Source organism: Limulus polyphemus, unplaced genomic scaffold (genome assembly GCF_000517525.1).
Source record: "Limulus polyphemus unplaced genomic scaffold, Limulus_polyphemus-2.1.2 Scaffold2858, whole genome shotgun sequence".
Classification (NCBI taxonomy): Eukaryota; Metazoa; Arthropoda; class Merostomata; order Xiphosura; family Limulidae; genus Limulus; species Limulus polyphemus.
Window position 1 is genome coordinate 115,274 of NW_013668468.1, and position 27,614 is coordinate 142,887.

At 34.0% G+C, this 27,614-nt stretch overlaps 1 protein-coding gene across 1 annotated transcript; it reads left to right on the forward strand.

Annotated features, from left to right (window-relative positions):
* Nucleotides 1-1,502: 1,502 nt before the first annotated feature.
* Nucleotides 1,503-25,052, forward strand: LOC106468071 (probable glutamate receptor; the record flags this gene model as incomplete). Its single annotated transcript, XM_013928469.1, has 7 exons — nt 1,503-1,691; nt 6,437-6,540; nt 14,718-14,808; nt 17,544-17,702; nt 18,895-19,137; nt 21,163-21,452; nt 24,905-25,052. Coding segments are annotated over exons 1-7 (1,224 nt in total), but the record flags the coding sequence as incomplete, so codon positions are not given.
* Between the last annotated feature and the right edge of the window lie 2,562 nt (nt 25,053-27,614).

Sequence of the window (27,614 nt, forward strand, 5' to 3'; positions counted from 1 at the left end):
GTTTATAGACTGGTGGATAGTTTCTCGAAATTTCAGTTACGTAAAACTACTGACGCTAACACTAGCGTTTGCGTACACACATATATTGTTGATTCTTACACTCGAGAATCTTCTACAACTTTATAGAATAAGCGGGAGTTTCGTAATATATATATTAACAGTATAAGTTATGTACATTTCTAAATATAAACTTAATTTAAACAAACATCGATATTAAAATAAATATATAATAGTAAATCCGTCACACGACCCAATAATTTTTTATTTGTTGAATACTGGCTAAACACAAATGCTCGGAGTTCCGATTGGCCAATCCGTCTCTAACAATAGTTGTATTTACGTGATATAATTGAAATGATAGCATACAACTAAACCATGACCTTAACGATATAATAGTTGTATTTACGTACAGAATTTATGAGGTAACCGTACACTAAAGCTATGACTGTAACGATATTATAGTTGTATTTACGTACAGAATTTATGAGGTAACCGTACACTAAAGCTATGATTTTAACGACATAATAGTTGTATTTACGTGATATAATTGAAGAAGTAATCATACAGCAAAACGATTATTGTAACGATATAATAGTTTCATTTACATACCGCAATTGATAGATAACTATAAAACAAAACTATAACTTTAACGATATAGTAGTAATATTTGTGTATTATAACTGATAAGGTATTAATAGCTGATTCAGAAGAGAAGCTACAAACTATAAAACAATACTATAACTTTAACGATATAGTAGTAATATTTGTGTATTATAACTGATAAGGTTTTAATAGCTGATTCAGAAGAGAAGCTACAAACTATAAAACAATACTATAACTTTAACGATATAGTAGTAATATTTGTGTATTATAACTGATAAGGTTTTAATAGCTGATTCAGAAGAGAAGCTACAAACTATAAAACAATACTATAACTTTAACGATATAGTAGTAATATTTGTGTATTATAACTGATAAGGTTTTAATAGCTGATTCAGAAGAGAAGCTACAAAAGAATTAGATGAATTTGCTAATGAAAACAAGAAGAAAGGTTTAAGTATCAACTGTAGGAAAGCAGAATGCATGGCAATTACAAAGAAGAAGATCATTCCTCTATGCATTGTCAAAGCATATATGGAACAGATAAGGCAGGTCAATAAATTCAACTACCTGGAAGCTGGATAACATCAGATGGTAAACGTGATCATGAAATAAAACGGAAAATAGGGATGGCAAAACGCATTTCTGAAAATGAAAAAGATACTGATAAATAGTAAAATTTCTGTAGGTACGAAGTTAAGAGTGTTGTATTGCTATGTTATACCAGTTCTCAAGTATGCACCAAGTATGGAAAATAATTGAAGCAATTAAATTGCGGTTCTCAAGGCGCATCTTGAAGGTATGTCGGACAAGTCACTACTCAAATGAATATATTTTGTCAAGAACAGGTTGCAGGAGGAAGCTGCTAACATTAGAAAAAGGCAGAGTTTCTCTGACACGTTATGAAGAAAGAAGAAATTGAAAGTCTGGTCGTAACTGGAAAGAAAGAAGGAAGGATAGACTACGGAGATGAATATATCAACACTGGAAGTTCTTTGTGCCAGAAAGAAAAGAGATCTGTTGAAGACCATGGTCACCAACATCCTGTTTGGATGTGGTACCTAGGGAGAGAGAGAGAGAAAATTGACGAGGTAACTAAAACAAAAACCGCAATTTTATCAGTATAGTAGTAGTATTTATGTGCTGTAATTGAAGGGGTAACCATACACCAAAAGATTGGTTGATTGGCGTTTTTTGGCACAAAGCAACTAGGCTATCTGCGTCAAGCAACCGGTAAAAATGAGAGAAGGAAAATACTATAAAATGTAAAAAGAAAGCAAGTTAAAAGCTAAACACGCACGTATGTATAGAGGAGGGGGGGGGGATTCCGCCGAAACCCTTATTTTTGTTTCTGGTGTTTCCTTAACAACATGAAAAATTTTGGTGTGGCTTAACTAACACGCAGAGCTTCCAATGACGACATGGAAACAAGTGTCATACAGCGCATTGTTTTGCCTTGTACAATTAATCAAGTTGATAGTTCAGCGTTCGGGTTTTTCAAACTGATCGCTCTCTTAGATTAGCCACATGGTGCATTTTAAACGGAAAATTATGCACATAGGTGAATCTGTGAGCCTCGTTACATGAATTTGACTTTACTAATGTTTTGTTACCGTTCACGTTGAAGGTACTGTGTTATGTAGCTGCAAATGTTCACTTATTTACTCAAATGGTAAGAAAACAACAACAGAAACATAGTTAACCAAAAATGCGAAAATGGTCATGTAAGTTGCCATGATGATGGTCAACACAGGCAAACAAATTTAGATGGGTAAAAAACAAAAACAATGGTGCAATGCCCCTGTTTGCTTGTTTGTTTTGAATTTCGCGCAAAGCTACACGAGGGTTATCTGCGCTAGCCGTCCCTAATTTAGCAGTGTAAGACTAGAGGGAAGGCAGCTAGTCATCACCATCCACCGTCAACTCTTGGGCTACTCTTTTACCAACGAATAGTGGGATTGACCGTCACATTATAACGCATCCACGGTTGAAAGAGCGAGCATGTTTGGTGGGACGGGGATTCGAACCCGCGACCCGCAGACTGCGAGTACAGCTCCCTAACCACCTGGCCATGCCGGGCCGCAATGACCCTGAAGGAGGAGTCTAAATCTGAAGCTTTATAGTACGTAATATTAGATTACATAATCCGTTCTGACGTCTTTGATTGGAAATCGAGTTAAAAAGTAAAACCTGATAAAATGTGATACTTGGATAAACGTTCACATTATTACAGGTGTCGATATTTTGAATTAACATATAACATATTTTCAATTTGAGCAAATAATCGTAAGATAAATTGAATATTAAATGCTTGATTTGACAAAATTATCAGTGACAACACGAGGGAGGCACGTGATACCTGTGAGTCTTCTAGCTTTAGGTACATTTGAGAATACAAATCGTCACTACTTGTTGTGCTCCGATAGTAAACCGTAGTGTTGTGCGTGTTTACTAAGTAGTTGTAATCAATTCTATTATCTTATTCATATGTTGTTATTAGATTGTGGATAAAAAAGCGTTGTATTAGTGAGAGAAAACCACATAGTACTCATCATGTATGTATACATGAATCGTTGTTACTAAAGATGTTTAAAATTACTACTCTTTGGCTCTTTTTATTTTCACTATAAAAAGAATACAGTTTAAATATGAAACCTCGTGTTTTTTTGAAAAATAATTACATTAAAATATATAAAATCACAGTTTTAAAAAAAATCACTGCAAATTATATAATCCCCTATTAAAATCATAAAAATATAAATAGATTACTTACACAAAATATAAAATCATAGCAAATTGTACAATACCATATAAGAATCATAAAGATATACATAGATTACTTACACAAAATATAAAATCATGACAAATTGTACAATACCATATAAGAATCATAAAGATATATATAGATTACTTACACAAAATATAAAATCATAGCAAATTGTACAATACCATATTAGAATCATAAAGATATACATAGCCTACTTTCACAAAACATAAAATCATAGGAAATTGTTAACACCATATTAGAATGTTAGATATAGATTACTTTATAATAAAATATATATCTTGTATAATTTTAGTATAACTTACTAATATATTTGAAATTTATAATAAACCAGAAAGTTAAAAATGATCGTTAAAATACCAAAAAAATCCTATAAATCTCTTATTTTTCTCCTTGTACACCGATTTATTGTACAGAATATAGTTCATTGGAGGATGACTTTAAGAAAACTGTAACCAGTGCTTTTCTTGACTACATTATCGGTAATCTTTCCTCCAGCTTTGATGCACATGTAAAGCAAACATCATCAATTCAGAAACTTCAAAGCTCACACAAGAGTTTTTTATCTCTGATATCAGACAGGCTATAGATTTTTACAGAGAAGAGTTGCCAAATCCTGATAATTTGATGAAGAACTTCATCGATGGAAGAAAAGATGGCTTTCTTTTCCTTTCCAGAAGAGGCTTCATATACTGGTTGACTGTTTCAAAGCGTGCTTCAGTGTACCAAATATCTTTATGTTACTGAAACTCTTTGTCACACTGTTACTAAGTTCATGTGAACGTTCGGTATCTGATCTCCGCCGGTTTTATAGTTACCTGAGATGTACACAAACTGAAGAAAGACTGAGTTCTCTAGTTTTAATACATAATCATTATGACACTGCTACCAACACTGTGTGCAAATTATTTATGGAAAAGCACCCCAGATAAATGGAGCATAGTAACATGTTATTTAAGCAGTGCATACATGTACGTATATATTTAATTCTTTTTATAGGATTAACCTAGGATATATAGATGGATGAATGAATACGTAAATAGATAGATAAATTAATAATTTTTACATATAGTTAGTTAGAACTAAATATCATCTAATCAAAAACATCTTACGTGAGGAGAAAATGTGCAGTCAAAAAAGGATTGAGCGTACGACTTAAAGAAATGAACTCAAAATTGGAGGCCAAAACTGGTAGCTACTTTAAAACATTGATAAGAATTTTACAGCAAATATTCATTTATTAGTTAACCAAGCAGCGTTTTTTTTGTTGAACTTGGGGCATGATGGTGGGTAAAACAAAATACGCGGCCTAGCTAACTAATAAATGAATATTCGCTATAAATTATTTTATCAATGCTATAAGTGTAGCTACCAGTTTGGCCAATAATTTTGATGTCATTCCTTTTATGGCTCCACCTTTTTTTTCACACCTAAGGTGTTTTTGATTAGATATCATGACTTTTTGGTCAATACACACCAACAAACTACAACAAGTAAGAAAGTGACACTCGACAGTAACCAACATTAACTTGAGGATCGCAACCTTATTATTCGGAACAGACATATACTTTACAAAACCAACCAGATTCTTTAAAATATATGGTGGTAGTTTATCCTCTCTAAAACAGTGTTAATAGTAACGCATTGGAATCTAGATTAACAGTTTTCTTGTTATCACCCGCATGTACTCGGTGCAGTCATGTCAAGCATCATTATTTAGGCTAATTGCTTAAGCTAACATCACATGACTCTAAACGCTCTTTAATTAGAAAAATTTCATAAACTTTAGCAAATTCACGCTTAAGAGTTAGCTGTGAATAATGAATAATAACCGTTCATTCGTATGATTCTTTTGAAAACTTGAGCTAGAAACTGCTAATCTAGTTTGGTTGGCGTAACCAATACTTATGTATTTGCACCTCCTTTCACCCTATAGTTTTGCTGCTCTAAATCAGCCGTTTTTAATCCAAGTGTGAAAAACTATAAACGGTCCACGTTTGCTCTTAGGTGACGCTGTAATAAAAATTTCAGGCCAATAGCTCACCTGAATTTTTGTGTAGACATGCGCAAAAATGTTGGTCAAATTTGAGCGGTTTATGTTAAATAACTTTTCACATTTGGTTTATAATTAAACCAAAGTTGACAACTAATTGTAGGTTGTAATGATCTACCAGTGTACCAAATGTGAAAAAAACCCATAAAAGTTAAGTATGCTTTTCTATCAAATAAAGTTTTCGTACATTGAGTGCGAAGTGAAAAAAAAAGGAAAAATTCAATTAAAATTGGAGATTTTATATATCGTGTATTTCTTAATGGATTGCCTGGAAATCTGGTATGTGAAATGAGATTTTAGTAGAGCATATCCAATGAAAGCATGTGATACTTTGGATTACCACAGTCCGAAATACAGAAAACGGAAAATCGCTAAATTATCACTTCTGTTAATAACACACAGTGTGTCCTGCAGGTTGTTTTGGCCGCACGACACACTACCATGTGTTTGGATATTCTATATGAATTTATGTAGATTATTTTATTCTTCTATATCCTATATAGCAGGAGTCCCCCATCCTTGTGAGCCACGTTCAAAACTGTAAACAAGGTGCTAATTACATTGTTGACTCACTGGTCTAAATGACTAGACTGCAAGCAGCTCTTGTTGTGTCGCGAGCAACATGTTGCTGGCTAGCTACGGTCTGAAGACCCCCCGCTGTATGCTATTGATTTGTTTAATTTTTTCAGTATAACGCATTTTATTGCATATTTCAATGAAACGCTAATGTTGCTGGCTAGCTACGGTCTGGAGACCCCCGCTGTATGCTATTGATTTGTTTAATGTTGCTGGCTAGCTACGGTCTGGAGTGCTGTATAAACGCATTTTATTGTATATTTCAACGAAACGTTAATGTTGCTTATAATTTTCATTCATGTCTTTTAAACATAATGCTGAAGATATGTGTATTTTCATTCTGGAAAGTTCAATTATAAAAAGGTATGCAGTTTGTCGTATCAATGGTGCTTCTCATTCTCTAATTTTTGTTTCTCTTTCAGTGGATTCCTTTTGTCAGAGTAGAAGACAGTGAATCTGGCGAGCTGACGATTAATGGACCAATGGCAATCGTCTTTAGATACCTAGCCAGATCTCTTCATCTTCGGTAAAATCTACACTGGATATATTTCTACTCTTATAACAAACGAAATTATTCTTCTCATACTGAAATATTATAATTCGTTGTATATTTTGGAAGATTCGTTTTGCTCATGTGATTAATTCAAGTAACACACAAAGACCTAAAAGAAAGTCCCCCGATGGGTCAGCGGTAAGCTTACGGACTTAGAACGCTAAAATTCGGGGCTTGATTCCCCGCGGTAAGCAGTGCATAGATAATCCATTACGTAGTTTTGCGCTACAAAATTTCAATAAAAAACTTATTTCTTCACTTTAAATAGCTATTTGCAGTATTATGCAAAATATTTGTGATGTTGGTTTAAAGTTACTTAGATTTTTCCCCTTTATTTCGTTTTAGTACTCAAACATCAGTGGCGTATTATCATTTGTCCTAAAATCTTTGAAATATCATAATTAAAATACATCACGAATGACGAACAGTCTCTATCCTCATGGCAATATAATAATATTATATCAGTCATTATTTTTCTAACTATAAATCTTTCAACCATGTAGCATAGAGAATATTTGTCTGCCATATTCTTCGATGTAAGGATATAACAAATGTCACATTATAAGGTATGCTACTTTTTTGTTCAGAAATATAACGATTACGTGACACCATCGTATGTCATTTACTATGTAAGATTATAAATAATGTAATAAACCTTTGTATTTAAAGTGTCTATGTGAGAATGTAAAGTTCGTGAGAACTTTTGTGTTACACCTTCTATGTAAGCCATATCACACAACAATGTACTTCACTGCTATATTTTTTATCAAGAAAATGGTGAATGTCAGACAATACGGTATTGTATCGAACTGACTTTGTGTTGGTCTGGCACGGTTTGATTTCTGGAATTTTCTCTGTAAGACAGTTGTTTCAAAAAATGATATTTTACAAAATACATATAGTCTGATGAAATTAATTAGGACTCACCAGTTGGTCAGTTGGCTCCCACTGCTTTTGACAATTTGAATCAACAAGTCAGTTGGACTGAAAATAACTAGAATTACTCAAAACTACTCATTTCGGCTGGTTATAGTATTTTTTTCTCCTATGGTATGCCTATGCATTTTCAAAACACGCTTCACCCTCATCAAAAAATAAACTGAAAACTGAATTCCAGTTTTAGATTTAGCTAGGAAGACATCTTTATTGTATGCTTGTGTAAGTGTCTATATAAAAACTACTCCAACTATGCGGAATTGAGATTCCTCCCGAAATTTCCGGATTTTCGTTTTGTTTTCAACGTCAAGTATCATTTGATGAGAACGCTGGGAGGAGTGGGTGGGCTTGGACACTGCTCCCCGTGTTTGTTTGTTGACTAGAACTATTCGCGAATATTCTGATGTTGCGCCAATAACAACTCGCCAAAATCGGGCAAATGTGTTCCACAAAATAAAAATGTTCTATGCACGAATTGTGTCATAAATTGTGTTTGAGATTGGACAATGCTGTACCATCATGGAAAGAAATTTGGAGTAATGACCCCAAAAGGTTTCGTTACATAACAGCGATTAGCAAAAAAAAACCCATCGATTCCTGAATAATTTCCATATTTTGTCCAATCAACTGAAATATGGATTGGACATTGGTGAATAGAAACACAATTAAAATACTAACATTTAGACTGTTATCCGACATTTTTGATTTACAAATTGTGCTTCTTCACTGAAATCATCCCACAAAATGTATAGACATGGAATTATTTTTAACGTTACAGATGTTTTACATTGAATGTAAATTTTAAACCTGTAAGCAAAAGTTTTCACTGGTCATTTAACATATAAATCTGTCCGAAGGATAATCAATGACGCTCTCAGCTCTGAGTCTGACTAATGTTATGTGTCGTGGCATCATGCAAGTTTAAATGTTAGTTGTACACTACTATGAATAAATAACTGCATATTGATCATGGTCATAAATTATGACTTTAGGTTATGACTTGCGTTCGTTCTTTGCAAACAGATATGACGTGATATATTTGTTTGATTAATATCGATATACAATATTGTTATTACATCTTGCCTAGTGCGTTATCATTTGTGTCATAGAACTTCACACAGACATACTTTTCACTGAATTAGAGAATGTCATAAAGGATTGATATTATTCAAACAAATGAAGCAAGTGTTAGGTAAATTATGCGGTAAAGAACTAAAGCATTATTTGAGACATTTAAACAGTACGTTGTAGTAATATAAGCTGATAAAGAAATATAGATATTTAACGTGAAGTTTTCAGAAAACAGACTTTTACACTTATTTCTTATTAATAATTTAAATGTGAGAAGTTTCAGCTAACTCACGCAATAAAAAAAAAATGCGTGTAACTTGTAACATGTTCTACAACAAACAATGGTGGTTGGTAAAAAGTTCATGGTGAAGTTTTACATCCATGAAATATGGGGCAAAGCATAATACAATAATTTCTGTTCGATTATTGTTCCACAAGTAGTGTTCCATAGTAGATCAGCGGTGCGTTTACGAACTTATAATGCTAAAATCCGGGGCTCGATTATCCGCAGTAGACAGAGTGCAAGTAGTTCATTGTATAGTTTTACACTAAGAAAACGACAACACGAGTAGTATTGATTTCATTAAATGTTTGAATTGAAAGGTGTCAATAAAATTTTAATTTCATACACTTTTGAAGGTTACTGAACACCATACCCGCTTTTACCTAAACTCAAATTGGTCAGTTGTAAAACTCTTGGAAATGTGTGGGAACACCTTTTTCTAAATAAAAGGGTCAGTTTGATAAAAACTTGATTAGCAGTAGCCATTTGGGCCTGATAATTTAATGTTGAGAGATAAAAAAAACAAAGCTTCCAAGGACTTCAGCCCTGGACACCCGCCCGATTCAGTAAATGTTCTCTCTGACCATTCATATCCCTGAACTACGTCATCGTTTGTAGTCATAGCTAAAGTTTAAAATAACTGGAGATGATAATCATTTAGGTTTTATTTTACCCCAAAATAGTCCTAACCAGAAGGGTGAACTGAAAATGAACTAAACCTGAAATGAGAAAGATTAGGCCGTTAACAGTATTTTATTACTAGCAGTTGATGAAGAAAATATAATTTATAACAAAAAGATATGAAAATATTGCTAACTATTTTTTCTTAACAGAACTAAGTGACTATAACAAAGTAACACACATAAGCGTCACTAGGTACTTAAAAAGATTCGGGGCTCGGGCCCATAGGCGCGGGAATTTTCTGCGTTTCAGTATGATATCGATCATGGCTTTCAATTCTGATTTTTCAAGACAACAACTGGGGATTCGGGGCATGGGCCCCATGTGTTAGTGTCTAGCGACTCTTCTGGTAATACAGAAAAACTTCAGAGTGCATTCCTAATAAAGCAGTTCGCGTATCACATTTAACACTGTGTACAATAGAAGTATTTTAACCATTTATTTATATTCACGAACTTTAAATCGATCATTTTTGTGACAGTGTCCAACTATGATATTTTTTAAACTGCTGCAGTACAATTATTTTAAAAAAGTAAAAGTTTAAAGTCGAGTTTATTGAACCAATGGTTCTAAGGTACCATACATCCCAACACTTCAATAGCAAGGATACTCATGATAAATTAGTAGAAACAATTAATTAATTACGCATAGTAAAGTGGTGAGAAAAACTATTTGGTCACTTGGGACATTTACACACGTGCTCTGTCCCCACCCTCAGTAGCCATCGAAATGTGGGAGTGCCGTTTCTTCCTCTGACATATTGATTGTACGCCCGCCCTCTTTCTCTCTCAGTCAGGACTTTCTCCCGTCTCACTTTTGCAGATATGTAGCATTCCACCTTGAGCCATCCGACCTCTATTTTATGCAGCATACTTTGTGAATTGGTGATAATTACTGCACATCTGGCAGGTTGGTCTTCAATTCACTTCATGGCAGTTGATGCGGCTTCATTCTCCATTCGCAAATTTGACGTTGTGATACTACATACTCCACTTTGTTCAGCAACAACATGTCTGGACTGCCTGGCCGAAAAAGCCCATCATTTATGTTCATTTCTGATAACCTAACCGTCATTGTAAATCACTGGATCTCCGGTTTCAAATTTTACACAGTCAGTTGTCTGACATCAATATCAGCGAAGCTGACGGCACTTTTCTGCATTTTCGTCCAAGAGGGTTCACAACTCTGGCCTATAAGTCCATTTCACTTCAGGTCTATACTCATTGTTTGTTTTCCACGTACAATTTCATCCAACCCACACACCAACTTAATGGTAGGCTTAGCCTCTGCCAACCATGACATTCCTCTTTTAATCCTGCATTCCTTTGTATCATTCAGGACATCTTGGAGAGGGTGGGGGAGTTCTCGTTAACTGTTATTCTTAAGTATGCTCTCGTCTGGAAAACTACATGTCTTTCCTCAATGAAGGGTGTGTTCTTAGTACAGTCCAGGATGGTCTTCATTAACTCATTTTGAATACACTCGAGTTTTTCCAATTGTATCTTTGATAGCATTAGTAGTCCAAGGCCACACTTCAAAGTTGATAACACGAGGTGTTGGTAGAGGATGAACAGCAATCATTTCTTCATATCTGCAGTAGCCATGACTTTCAAGGCCCCAAGCCTTCTTCACAATTGCATCCACACGATTCTCGAAGGATAGGCTTCTATCATTTATAGTGGATACATTGATCGCTACTTCTGGGACATCAGAATTCATTATCTGGTTGTTAAGTGAGCACCATAGCATGCATTCTTTATCTGGATTGATTACAGTATTAGTTTCCTCACACCAATCTGAAATACTGTAATTTGTACTTTGTAGCTCTCTTGCAACTTGAGCTCTGTCCTGCCCACTCCTGTAAATGTAAATGTTCTTTCCAAGCCCACTGACTGCATATCTGATCTCCGATGCAGTACCAGTAAAATATTCTACAGCTGTGATGTCCACATACCTGTGCAGAGGGCGGCTTTCTTTTCAAACAGTGCAATCCAACTGACTATCCAGATGTCTAAATCGTAATCCACCAGGATGTACATCAGAAAGTCGTAATTCATAATATTGCATACATCCTCCAAGTCCAGTGTAGCAACCATCATTTCAGATTTTTTCTGAAAACCCTCATACACATCATAGGCAAAGACTCTTGCATTAGCCCATATGTCCTTCTTTAGCCTATAACTTCCAAGAATGTTTGGCAGGATTTCTCTCTATTCCAAGTCAAGCTTCAACTGTCTAGCAATAATATTCTCAAAATGTTTGCCATACACATTTTGGATCATAATGATGCAGTAGCTATTCATTTGTGTGTGATCCTTCCCTGGTTTAGGCAATGGTTTCAGGTAGCTATGTAGCCATTCTCCTGGAAATGTTGAACTTTTTTATACTGTTGTTGAATTCTCCCACAATCTCACCCAAATTGATGTCATCTAGTTCCTTGATGTGATGGTACTGTACCTCACCAGGGCCTTACTCTACTTAAATATGTCTTTGACCTGCTCAATACTGATCATATCCTCATACTCTTCTGAATTCACCATATTCCTCAAGCCTTCTCTAACCATACATCTTGCCTCACTGTTTCCTTGATCTGTCTGTTCAATAAAACTTTCAAAAAGGTTTCACCCTTTTCCTAATCAGTCTTCATGATGACCTCATCTCTGTTTTGTATGTTTGGTATTGTGTGGCCTGAATCTTTTCAATTCATTCAAAAGTGCCTTATCAGCCCCACATCTTTGGTGAACTGCTCCTATTTGTCCCACTTAGATGAAACTGCAAGTATTTCAACTTCTTTTGTCAGTGTGTTCTTCTTTTACCTCTTCATCTGTGCTTGATAATTGTTTTCTTAATTTCTGCAACCTCCATACAGCACCTGTTTTCCTCTTCCAAGCTTACTCAACTTTCTCCGTCCACCATGGTGGTTGACTAAACTGATTCCTTTCTTTCTTTCTTTATTTGCACTTTGTCGAAGGAAGCCAAGAGATCCACCATTCTGCATATAGTGTAAGCGAATGCCCTTGGCACGTTCTTTGTCTTATGGCTGCCAGTCTTCCTAAACAGGTAGGTGATCTCTTTCATGCTGTCCCAGCACATTCCACTGTGTATTGGTTATTGCTTGCTGTGACACTGAGGCAAGATCTATCACTCTGTCAGAGTCATCTGGTCTTGTTGCTAATCCAGTTGACTGGCCATCACTGATACATGTCAAGTCTTACTCCAGGAGTGCATATTATAAAGCAATCCCCTGTCTGTTCTCTATGCCATTCCCCCACTCTTTTTGCCTTGGCATTGAAGTCATCACATACAATGGTACTGTCTCATGAGAGACCTGCAACTTCTGAAAAAAATCCCAGTTCTATTTATTGGTAATCTTGTCCACTCCCAGATGTATATTTAACAAATCTCACCTCAAGTTATTAACATGTAACCTATGTATCTCCCTATATTCCTTATTCCACTTGGTTTTGTCTATCACACTGTGCGTCATATCATGGTTAATAAGGATGGCTCGTCTATGGTATGCTTTTGGTGCTGAATTCACACAGCTCTTGTATTCAAAAGGCTTTATGGTTGATTTTTCTCCAAAATATGTCTTCTTCAGCATGAAAGAATCGAAATTGGAGGGTAGTTTTCCAAGTATGAGACCTCTCTGCTTGGCACTACGGCAATTACAGTACTCCTCTCTAACATGTTTCAGCCCAATCCGAACTACTTTCTTTTTCTGTCTTATTGTCCCAGTTCACCTCTTTCCCCCTCTCTTAACTTCCCCTCGTCTTCTCCTTCTACACTTTCCCTTTCCAGTAGTTGCTGAGAATGATCTCCAGCTCAGAGCACGATCTCTGTAGTTCCGGCAATGATCCTATGTAATTGATTATCCACAGTAGATTTTATAGAATGGAAAAATGTACTGTTACTCTGACAAGACCACATGTCAGGGAAGAAGCAAGAGATATCCAACAAGATCGAATATGTCAGTCTGGCGCCACCCTGTCCGCACACAAGACGGCCTCGTTAGAAACTGCACACCTTGCAATCAGTCAGCTTCTCAGTGCGAGGGTCACCTGAGGCTTAGGAATGTTTGCCCGAGTTGTCTCCCTAGTTCCTCAGATGGGTATCAGTGCCATTTGACCCATGGCTGGGGTTTTGAAATCAGATATATCCGTCTCCTAGATTCTGTATCCATTCTGCCTATCTCCACGAGAATATAATTGCTCAGGGTGTACCCACTTCAGAGACACTTCGATCAGGTAGTTAATGGATCTTGGTCATGGAGGGCCTTTAACCCGGTAACGCCGACTTACAAAATTAGCGATACTTTCGCCTAACGGCTATCAGGTCACTGCATGCAGTGCTTATGCATCACACGACCTTGTCGTATACACCCCCCTCTCCAATAAAGAGGTAAGAATGATGTAGTGTTTTTTCAATAAATCATTCATCTAGGTTAGCAAAGAAGAAACAAATGTCTACTTAGTTTATTTCTTAATTCATTTTTTTCTTAAACTTAGGCAGTAAGTCCAATAATTGCAGAGCGTTGAGAGAAGTTTCTAGGGAAGAAAAACTCAAAGAATGAAAAGGACACACCGTCTATTAGATTTAACCTCTATTCACTAATCCAGGACTTGAGACCTATTTCGCTTAGAGTAGAACACGAGCTTATTTTCTTTGGCACACAGGGTCCCAAGACGTTAAAGAAAAAGCATAACCGGATTCCACAAGAAAAACCAACAAGCTCATTATGTTTCTATAAGCAATTGTTTCTCAGATGAAGCTGACACAAAAATCAAACTGACTAATAAAAACAGTGCACCATGCACTGCCTCAAAATAGCAGGCAACAACCCAAACACTACAAAGATTCCTTCTCTGTAGTAACACTAAAACACTCAAGACACAATAAAACTTCTCAACATCCGGTGAGTGCAATTTTTGTCTCTTAGTAGTAAAAAAACAAAACCAAACACTCGCAACTCCTTAGCTAGTTTCAAACGTGTTAAATATGAAATAGATGTGGATTCTTTAAACGCGTCATTTTTAAACCAACATTCACTGCCATCAAGATAAGGGGTTGCTGTTATATTACTTTATTTTGCTCTTAGGTATTAAAATTAACATGATTTGATTTGTTGTTTATGAAATATATAAATATTTGTTTAGAATAACTGTTTTTATATTTTTAGATATACCTTCAAGGAGCCTAGTGACCAGACATGGGGATCAAAGCTCCCCAATGGAAGTTTTACAGGAATGATGGGAATGATGCAACGGAATGTAAGATTTCTTTTTCATTCAGGTCGATTCATAATTTAAAAATAATGAATTCAAGAAATGCACTTCTTTATATTTTGGGTTAGTTTTTATTTACTAAAACTTTCCTCGTGACGTTTATAAGTTTTAAAACGATGCACAGTTTATTTCGTAATTCCAATGACGACAGCATGGGGATAATTTTCGCTGAAATTTTAAAACAGTTCAAATATTTATGGTGAATTTCCTCTTTTCGTGAGTTTGGAGGAAATACATATCCTGTACATTTCTCTTATTGCTTAATTTTAGAAGAGAATGTTAAGCTTCCAACTGTGCAATTTCAGTTTGTTTTTTATGTATCGAGGGTGTACTTTTCGGGAGCAAACTTTAAGTAATGTATAAACTAATTCTGTGGAAAAAAAGTTGACCTGGGACCAACACATTTCGCAAGCTTGTCCTAAACTAAATCTAGGCGAAATTTTCTTTCTTTAACCCATTTCTAAGTTAATTATAACGCTGTGGGTAATGTTTTAATTGGGCTTATCTTTGTTTACAGATATACGTAAGAATCGATACTAACTTTAACAAAATCTTTCAATCTTTCAAACTATTTCAAAAGCACAATACGAAAGAAACATATTCTCTGGAATTAATCGGGTTATTTAAATATGTCAATCAGTGAGAAATTTAACAATAAGTTGTTTAATATACCGGGTGCGAAAAGATTTGAGATTTTAACTCTTGTAATAAGTGTGATTTACGCTTAAGTCACGCAAAAACAGATCATTTAAATTTCACTCTACAAAGTTGAAACTCACCCGTCATGAACTTAAAAATTTAATCTTAATTCAGAACATTCTACAAAGTCTTAACCATTCTAGATTAGGAAATAAATATTTAATCCTTGAAAATATTAAACGGTGGGAATTGTCTAATGCCAATTCTCGCCAGGGGGAAAGCATTTCATGTCTGTTTTTGGAAAGCTAGCCGTCCTTACTTATTAACTGATAGACGAAAGGGAAGGCAGCTAGTAAACAGCACCCTCCGCCAACTCTGACCAAATAGTGGAATATCACTGCCCGGTTTTGCGTAGCGCGATTTTCTTTCTCCCCGGAACGGGATGTGAACCCTAAACCCGCACATCCGAGGTTCAGCGCGATAACCACTGGCTCTTGTAATCCTCAATTCTGAAACAGGACTGCTAGTATTTGTTTAAGTACATTTAAGACTGCTATAAAGTATAGATAGTGCAACAAGCTAACTTTAAGAAGTAGAATCTTCAGTTGTAAACAGCATCACACACACAACACACGCATATATAAAATTCCTATATACTCACATAGCTGTGCCCGCTATATATATATTTTCAATGGATAATGTAAGAATGAAAAACACAAATTTATTGGTAAATGGTAATACTTTCTTGCTACAATAACATAATACAGACTTTCCAGAACAGCCTATCCATACACGTGAATGATGAGAGGAAATCAGTTAACAACCGTGCAGTCTTCGATACATTCAATGATTAAAGAACACAACGTCAAAAAGTAAATGAATATGATGACAGCTAATAAGTTCACGACAACAACTGCATCACGTAACACGTTTGATTGTTTTCGTAAGCAAAATGCAGTGTAAATGTAATCATATACAATTTATTATACAATATACAAAATAATATAAGACTATTATACATATTATAATAAACATATAATAATATAAATATATATTATTTATTATTTTATTAATAATAATATATAATATTATATATTGTAAATCACGATTTATAATAATACATATGTCTGGGATTTTCTTAACTAATTATCCGACATGAAATATAAACCAGCAGGTTCAGATGAATATCTTGTATTATCGCTTGAAACTTGTTAACTAAGAAAAGCCTCTGCAAGAATTATCCAGGTCAGGAATTTAATAAAACATTTAACAGTATTTCTAAACTAAATTTTTACATGAAAATAAATTAATAAACTTTCTAAGATAATAATGAATTAAAGTGAACATATAAACAGTAGATTTTAAATATAACAATATTATAAACAAATGCAAAGAACGCTATATATATATTACGTAGTAATACGTCACGGATAGCCGGCAAGCCATAGTTTCCGTTCCAATCAACTGAGAATGTCAGATAGTTGATTGGCGAGCATAATTAAGTCCGAAACAAATAATAATATATAAAATATTATATATTATGTATACAAAATATAAATATATATATACAATACACAATAATTTATATTTTCTATTAAAAATGTAGCGAGTAGCGTTTAGCACAGACGTAAAATGAAGCGGCGCTACCTGTAATCGCTATGAATTTTCAAATGTAGCGTCGATCCACTTGTCACTTCTTGAAACATAGCGGCGCTACACACAGCTCTGTATACTCAAAACAGTATTTAGTCGTGACAAACGAAAACAATTATTTCCTGCTGTGTTGTAAGCTATTACACAGTGTTACAGGAAAAATCGTATACAAATTAGTTATTCATATTTCTCCGTAAATCGCTTCAATACTTACAAGATATCATGATTGTCAATACATTTATTGAACGCGAGTCAGGGCGAATAGTTACAACTGTGTTTCTAATATTTCTTATCACTCCATATTTCACCAACCACCAGTATATCATGCGATAAAAAGGTATATCTTATATTAGCATAATTAATCATAATTTAGGCGCATTTTAATTGAATTAAGAATATATTACATAACATGAAGTACTTTATATTAGGAAGCGAATATTTCTGTCGGACCTACCACCGCTGGATATGATCGTCAGCAGGTTGTGCAGTTCACTAACACGCTCCTAGTGGACAGCTATGGAATACTCACTGGACGACCTTCGACCTCTACTGATTCGTTTGGATATTTGCTAGCTCTAGAATGGAAGGTATTAAGACAGTGTTTTTAGATATATGTATATACGTGTGTGTGTGTGTGTGTTTGGTATTTTCAGATCAAGCTGATTTCCGACGGATATACCCGCGAATAACTGCAGGTTCGGGCCAATGAATGAGAGTATTCGACTGTGCTTTCGGTGTAAGTGTGAAAATAACAGGGTCTGGACACTTTATATGAAATGAGCAAGATCTGTATTTATTACAACACAAAAACACTGAAACTGAGCGTGCGTACCTACCACATCACGTGGACAAGTCCCTTCCATTTAGATTGTATTTAGTCCTGCAGCTTTCTCTCTCACACAACAGATTTGTGTTTGATTTTACACGTTGATTTCAAAAACAGTCTCTTCTTTTTTTTTCTAAATCGTCTAGCGGGAAAATGAACTTAGAAAGCGCGCTTGACTTTAAAATCATTGCCAGCTTTCTTTGTCAAAGGGACAGCGTTACCTTTGACCCCTGCTTTCGGGAAGTATTGGTCAACTGTACCCCCTATGGTTTAACGTCATAATTTTCTAGCAACGAAGTCTCAAGTGCACGTTTTTCCTATGGGAGCAGAGAAGCGAAGTAATGAATAGCAGCATTAAGTTAACAAACTTTTTCTGGGCCACTTGTAGTCGCCATGACAGTGCGGAAATTAGATAACCTAAAATTTGGAATAACTGTATATCACTACTGAAGGTAGAAAGTACATGGTATGCCTGTATAACACACACACATATATACAGACATAAAGTAAACTTAAATCTTTTAAAAATCAATTTTGTTGATGTACACCTTTTGGTTGTACGTAAAATGAAAATATAAAACTGAAGTACGTTATATTTAATTTTCAAATTCTGTTTAGTTCTGTCGTTTCAAAAATGTCACACACTGATGCAGTTTACGTTTTTACAACTAAATGGGACATTTTTGTGTTTTTTGTTATCTCTGTAGGTTTGGCTCATCCTAGGCATCGCGCTGTTAGTTTTAGCAGCAATGCTTACATTCATAACTACTGTAAACAGTAAGGAAAGAAAAGAGCGTGACAGCTTCTTCAGCGTTTTTTATGGACATCTGTGGAGTCTTTTCCAGTGCCTATGGTATCAAGGTAATAACTTCAGCACTACTCGTATCACAGTAATTCATAATTCTAAGATGAATCTTTTTTTCAGTAAATTAATTCATATTTTATTTTATCAGAAAACTACTGAAGTATTTTTTTCAGGAGTTTCAAAAGTTCCTGTAAGTGTATCGGGGAAACTATTGATCTCTGTTTGGCTTGTTGCTGTCGTCGTCATTATGGCCTCTTTCGGGGGTCATCTCCAATCCTCGCTTGTAATAAAGAACAAAGGAGAGCGTATTGATAAGCTGGAAGACGTCCTGAAATTTTCTGATGTTCCCATTTTTATAGAAGGTGGTAGCGCAAGTGAAATTCTTCTTCAGGTAAGTGTAATCATGTTGTGCTAATAATTTATAACAATTAAATGATTTCACTATTACAAACGACCTCTAGTAACTGAGACCATTATTGCTTTAATGACGTAAATGATATGCACTTACGTAGTACTTCTTATTACGGTAACGTGAGGTTATCATGTTGTTGTTAATGTGCAAGATAATGAGTCACGGGGAAAAACAATGCTAAAGTATCAGTGTTGAAGCTGAGTAGTAGAACTAACAGTCTGAGCAAGTTTAAAATATTTAGATGTGCGTGAAAGTATATATGCATTATTAATACTATTTCTATAACTATAAGGTAAGCTATTTTTATCAATTCAAAGAATAGCGGCTCAGAAGCTCATTGTTACTGGGCTTCTTTCTGCTTTTTTTTTTGCCACTAGTTAACATACAAACATTTTATCAGAGCTCGTTCAAATTCGAGTCCAAAAATCACAGGTTCACAATAACAATTCACAATTTCATCTTTAATGGTGAAATAAATTCGGCTTATTTCTTTCGTCGTGATGTCAAACGCGATAATCTTTGAAACATTAAAAGTGATTGGTTACTCTCCCCCCTTAAATAAAATTAATTTTGTTGGACATATTGTGGTATAGAAAATTAGTTTTAATAAAAAAATAGGTTCACAACCGTAACAAAATAAATATATTTAATATCTGTATATATCTTTTTGCTGCAGTTATAAGCCTATTTTTATGAAAATTTGAAAAATAAACTTCATAACATACACGAGTATGAGGATCTACAGGTTAATTCATTAAACCAATATCTAAGTTCCGACTGGAAAAATAGTTTTGTGCCATTGTAACATCTAATTTTAGTGATCTTCTTTTTGTGTATGTATAGGGAAGAACTAAACAAAATATTGAGACAAATTAAATACGGACGGAGATTTCACAAATTGATTAACATTCTTCTATTTATGTGAATTTAGTTTTTTAATTAAGAAGGGTTAAAGTATAGCAGCATTTATCTATACTAATCGGTTTGTTTCTCTTTATATCAAGTAAATGAGTGATCAATGCGGTTTTTATCGATATACCTAAACTCCTTTTTATTCTTGGAATTAATTTTATGTTGAATTTTTGTTATAAAAAATTTAGTTCTTTAAGAATTAGCACGTAAAACACCGCGATTTTGTTCTAACAGATTCTACAAGGGATAACAAAGTCAATCTTAGATCACATTCCTTACAAACCCTACACTCTACATGAACGACAGACAGTTTTAAAGATCACATTTAAGAAGATCAAACTCCATTGGAACTGTTGCTTTGTTTGTTTGTTTTGAATTTCACCCAAAACTACATGAGGGCTATCTGCGATAGCCGTCTCTAATTTATCAGTGATAGATTCTTTGTTCTTTGTTTGTAATTAAGCACAAAGCTACACACGGATATCGAAACCCGGATACTAGCGTTGTAAGTCTGCAGACATGCCGCTGTGCCACTGGGGGGGGGGGGCTTATCAGTGATAGACTAGAGGGAATGCAGCTGGTCAATACCTCCCACTGCCAACTCTTGAGGTTACTCTTTACTAACAATAGTGGAATTGACCGTTACATTATAATGTTCCCACAGCGATGTTGTGATTTAGATTCTTTGGTCATCTTTATAACGAAAACAGCCGTTAATTTAAAGGTGTGATTGACAGCTTGTGGACGTTTTTTCTCGCTGGTGAGTAAAACCAGCGAAGGAGATAAATTGAAGAGATAGATAATTGAGTCAAGCGAACAGTAGGCACTGTAAGTACAGAACAGCTTGCTAATGAAAAAACTCATGGCTATTCTTGGAACAGCTTGTTTGTTCAGGAAGCACATTGAGGAACTACAACCGTAACAGTTCCTTTGTGAGAGGTGAAAAAAATCTAAAGTTTTATATAGTAATCGTAACGGTTTATAGAGTAACAAATATATGTATTCAGGGAATCAACCCTATTAAAAAGAGTTAAATATTGAACCATACTTTGCTTACACAAGTAAGTCTTCATGTTTTTTTTCAATTTCTAGCATAGCAAGAATAAGATATTCAAAGCTATTTGGCAGAGAATCATTGCACAACCAAACTCCAGACTACCGTGGAGGGATCTCATCTCGGATGAAAACTTAGACAAAGTGGAGTCTGGGAGGCTTATCATCATTGCCTCACAACTAGGTATAATAGGAGTTCTGAATGAACGGTTTTCTAGTGGAAAGTCTTGTCATTTTCATGTAGCAAGTGAAACATTTCTTTCCAAGTTCATGGTGATTGCTGTTAATAAGAACGTCCCTGGATATATGATGGAAAACTTAAATCAAAGGTAGGTTACATTCAAAACATTTACCATTAAAACATTAAATTCTAGAAATCTACCAAACTTATCTAAATCTTGAATCTTTCTAATAAACCTTTGGGGCTGCAACAGTAGGAATGAAAAATAAAAATGGCCAACACCATCTTGGTGCTGTATGAAATATCAGTTACTGTAGATATTTTTGGCTATTCTCAAACTTGACGAATAATTAAAATTGTAAATGAGACTATTGGTTGAATGTCAAAAATATTGAATATTAAAGAATAATTCACGTGTAAAACATTGTTGTATTATCCATATAATCTCGTTGTAAAGTTTGAATTTATTAGTTGAATCTGAAATTAACGTCATTAACAATAGACGGCAGATGTCTTAATATTGTGATTTAGTTTCTATAATCGATAAAATTCTTTCAAGTAATTTAGGATTAAAATCCCACCCAGAAATATCGTGAACATTAGAAATCTCTATTTATCATTTAGTCCTTCTGTGGGTCAGCTGTAAATCTACGGAATTACAACGCAAAATTTTAGATTAGATCCCCAGCGGTGGACACAGTACAGATAGCCCAATGCAAAACAACAACTATTTATCATCTAACATTTATTTGGATTATAAGTTTTCTCTTCTTTGATTTCAATTTAATTACACCACAACGGTTTGTGTTTGACGTTTCTCAATGTATCAGCGTTGTTTAATGAATAGTTGCATGAATAGGGGCTGATATCTAACAAACATCAGATGAGATGTGCTCTTCTGGCACAAAACACGAAATTTTTTATACAGAGGTTTTTTGAGGGTGTTGAATTCAATAAGATTGTTTGTTAGACATTCGCTAAAATTAAGTCCTCCCATCGAGAAAGTGGGACAAATTTCGTCGAATCACTAAAATTTAGAATTCAACAATTTTCTTTTTATTGATTGGCAGAAACATACAACAAAAAGAGACATCGCTATCACTACACAACATCTTTGCTTATTTGAATCCATAAACAGTATGTATTTCATTTCTATAGTCTTCATTAATCTGGAGAGAGGTGGGTGGTGAAAATCCAAGATGGCCGTCCAAAATAGAGATTAATATCAAGTATAATATATCCGCATCTAATTTATGTCAAAATCTAGTGTCTATACCTACGTTTTTGAGGTCAAAGAACATAAATAAGACACTTATAATACAATCTGAAGTGTCTATCTTCATGTTTAAAAATATAATTGTAGTTTTTACTTTATGGCAATTACCTGTTTTTATTAGGTTACTTCCATATCTGTTTTTATTAAATGTATATCTAACGTCTTTGCTAGTAACACATGGTCAAATGTATTATATATTTTTAAATTACAGGAACTTTAACCAATCTCGCTTACTCAAAAAATAGTTAACTGGAATTTGGAAATATAAGGAATTAGTCTAACAATACAACACAATTCAATACCACTTTATTCCAAATATGTTTAACACTTTCATTGCATTAAAGCTGAAGATATTTGCATATTTAAATATTTATCCTTTGGTATTGCTATATGGGATATTAAAATAATTATTATTTTTTGTACTCAAATTACTTAAAGCAATGAGTTCACACAAACTTAACGGTGTTCAGTAAATTTTACTTGCTACTTAGCATAGAAACTCAGTAATCATGGGCATTGGTTAACTGTTTGTTTGTTTGTAATTATGCACAAAGCTACACAATGGGCTATCTGTGCTCTGCTCACCACGAGTATCGAAACCCGGTTTATAGCGTTTTAAGTCCGCAGACATACCGCTGTGCCACTGGGGGGGGGGGCTTGGTTAAGTGTCTCTTTTGAGAGACAACTGTGTCGATCTTTTGTTAACATTTAGTTGGTAATTTAGTTTATACAGCTAAAATCTGTAATTATAAATATGTGTCAGATACGACATGATTTACGTATTTATTTGACCTTTACATCAACTATTGTTCTCAAAGACAGATATGATTTGCTTACTGGCCTTTCTACGACCTGCCTGCTGAATGGATTATACACTCTATTTAAAGATATCTATTTATACTTTTCTGCTAGAGCTCTAACATTATATTTTGGATCCCTGACCCCAACAAACCTAAATATAGACAACAGATTTAGATCTACATAAATTAGATGCAGAGATATTATATTTGATATTAATTTCTATTTTGGACGGATATTTTGGTTTCAACCCCTCCCTCCAGATTATAAAAAATCAAATAAGTACTGATTTTGGATTAAAATAAATAAAGACATTGTGTACAGTGAGAGTATGGTGTCTTTTCTTTTTGTAGGTTTCTACCAATCAATAAGGAGAAATGTCGAATTCTAAATTTTAGTGACCCTCCTATAATTGTCCCCTTTTTTTCTATGGGAATACTTGATCTTAGAAAAAAATGTTTAACAGTTTCTCAAAACACCCTCAAAAACTCTTGTATGCAAATTTTTATTTTTTTCTGCCACAGGAGCATATCTATTTTTCAAATACCTGTCCCACCACCATCGAAAACTTTTGGGGACATCTTACGATAATTAAAAGTTTAACACCGTGTAAACGTCTAGTAATAATACTTAATTATTTATTACACAAATTTGATAGTTAATACCGATGCCTCTGACTGTTAATAGGTAACATACATTTGCTAATCTTTCAAGGGTTTATACTCCACCATTATATACTTTGTTGTACAAGATTTGGCTATTAAGACTATTGTTCTAAGATGTTTCATTTCACATATCTATAATCTAAAAAGCAGATTGATTGAAGAATCCCCACAGTTCAACTTCGGTTGATGTTGTTTGATTAATATGGTCTCCTTAAATTCAAAGAGACCATTCGTCTTGATCTCTAGGCATGGTGTTGAGATATTATTGGTAAATCACATTTCATGTTGATACACACCTGAATCATTGCTCGGCCAGTTTCATGCATGTTCTTTTATAAGGTAATGAATGATCTAATTCGAGGTGTGATGCTACTAAACACACTTCACACTTCTGCTTACAGGTGTGTCATAAATGGGACATTCAATCCCGCTATTCGGACAAGAGTTGCGGGTGCTTCTGAGTGGGTACCTTCCCTCTGGTCTACAGTTCAAAATTAAGAATGGTTATACCTGCCCAATAGAGTCACTTAGCCCATTGTGTACAAAATATGTCATTCAAGTACACAAGAAAACAAGCAAAAAGTTTACGAATATAAGAAATGAATAAAAATGTTATAGTCACATGCTAAATATTATTTTACCTACAATAATAATTTTGGGTCATTTCACACTGAGTGGTCTTTTACAAAAATAGTGTTAACAATGTGTTGCTCTTTTGTGTATAGGCTGGATCGTTTCACACAGAGTGGTCTTTTACAGAAACAGTACTAACAATGTGTTACTCCTTTCTGTATAGGCTGGATCATTTCACACAGAGTAGTCTTTTACAAAAAGTGTTAATAATCTTCTTTTTCTCTATAGGCTGGGCCATTTCACACAGAGTGGTATTTTCCAAAAAGAGGTTGAAAAAGTCACTCAAAATGCCACCAGGTGCATTCAAGGATTATCGCCACAGGTGATGTTGCATTCTCAGAGTTTGAATGATCTGAAAGGAGTATTTTTATTATGGGTAGGCGGAGTTGTTCTTTCAACTCTTGTTTTTATCATCGAAACTTCAATCTTAAAGTTACTCCGAAATTAAACTGGGAATTTCGTGCTGGACAAACGCTAAGTGCATTGTTTATATGAATTAGTCTATAGAACAGTTGCTCTAGCTAAGACACTTTGATACATTACCCTTACTAACTTAATGTTTTCCAGTAGTTTTCCTCTATGCATATCAGTATTAGATAGACAAAAATATCACTTTTCACATGCTCGTTACGAAAGTTTCGACATAACACATAAATTAATCTTTATACGATCACAGGCTCGTCCTTTCATGACAGTGGAATGGAATTGATGAAAATTTATTTTACTATAATGGCTTAACGGGATCCACGGTTTTTATTTCATAACATTTTAAATTCACTCTCAGTTCTTATTTTATACCACTAACGTTAATTTAATCCACGAATTTCATTTGAGATCACTAACATTAACTTTATCATTATTTTTATTTCATAACACTAACGTTAAACAGATTGGTTAAAAAAATATTACAACACTTTTCTTTTTACAGTGCTAATAATGAATTTCCAAATGTTTAAGTTTTTCTTTGACAGTTCTGACGTCATGTTTTCCAGCGTTTCACACGTCCAACCAAATATTATATTTCCAGTGATTCTCTTGTTAACACATTTTAATGCAATTATTCAGTGACTGGTTTCATGACCGTGCGTTAAATCATCAGCTGTTAAATGTACAGCAGAATGTGTGAGCATTACTCTCTGATAAAATTTTATTTCGAAAAGCTTTTTAACACAAAATTCATGATCCGCGTATTTCAGAACCTTGAAGTTAACGTGTTGTTCGCTGCTATAAAGCAGTTGTAAAGGTTAATATTTATATTTAAAAACTAAGAACGTTATTCACTGATAAAATAGTATAATGTATCGTAAAAAAGTGCATCTTGAATTCTTCCCAGAGAGAACACATTTCAGCTATTTTATACCACTCTAGAATTTAAAGTTACCTGTATGTTACTTCAAAAAGCAACGCAACGAAACTCATTCTATAATTTATTGAGATTTTATAAAATTCAATGTTAATTAATGAATCTAAGAACCGTTCAATAATCTGTTACATATCATTCAATGATATTGCATCCATCAACAATAATGTAACCATATTTATTTCACGAATTAGTTCATAAATTGTTATATTAAACACATAAACAAGTAAGTCATTCAACACTAAAACATTATTTTCGATCTATTTCTCAATATGTTTTGGTTAATTTCATACAGGAAGAAAATAGTTAGTGTAACTTTATGATGTATTAAAATGCGTCCATGGATGCAATTACTCAGTTACTGCAACTTTCTGATATGTTAATTAATGTAACTATTTAGTTACTGTAACTCTCTGATGCATTTATTGATGTATATATTTGTTATACTTTAATTAATACAAACTGTTTTTATGATTTATTCAACTGTTGGTGTTAGCATATTGTCTACAAACATATAGAAAATCTCTTGAAGTGGAACCTAATTGAAACTATGCCTTAAAATAAAAGATAAAACATATTCCAGAGTGTATCGTCATTGTAATTCCAGACTATATAATAAATGTTCATTTCGAAATAGTTTTGTTCTCTTCTGAAAATAATCCTTAATTATTATTATCATTGTGAAGATTTTAGAGAAATATATATCTATCCAAAGTAATTTAATTAGGTCTTCGGTATTTCTTTAAATAAGATGCAGACATTAATGATCTGTGTTTATCAATCCAGAAATTGAATGCTTAATGTGATAAAAATTATGCATGTAATAAATTTTATGTTTATTTACTGCTTTTGAAAATATGACCATTAATAATTTTTTGTAAAAAAATAATAACAAACTTTGAAAGTCTTACTATAAAACTCTGATTTTATTTATATTTCATAATTAGTTCATTAGCCCAAAATTTTGAAATTCGTTTTGTATCAGTCATAAGTTGAGAAAGCTCCCAAAAACTAGAAAAAAATGGAGAAAATTCAAATATATATTCTTCTTTGAATTGTAAGATGACAAGACAAACATAAGTGTGATTTAATATAACGAAAAGATATAGAAATAATATTTAATGTTTGTTCCAGTTTAGTTTATATATAATGTTACACCTCTATATTATGTGTGAGACGATCATTGCACCGTTATTTAACGATATAATTCTGCGTTCAACACCGTCACAATTAGAGCAAATTATAAAACATGTATCTGTATGGAATTAAAACAGTCCATTAACAATGTGGTAATCAGATCCACTGTATCTGTAAAATGCGTGTCCTGGAAATGATTCAAACTTGAACAAAGAAAGAAAGAATATATATATATAGCTGGAGTAGCTGTCCCCTGAACGGAAGTTATGTTGAATTCATGATTAATGAAAGGTTATCTCAAGACATTAAAAGTTGCTTCCCTTATATGTAATTGTAAAAAACGCAAAAATGGCCATAAAAACTGCAAAACACAAACTGTGAAACCGCAAATTTGCATGTATCTCCTCGTGGACTCAACAAACTTTCATGCCAAAATTGGTG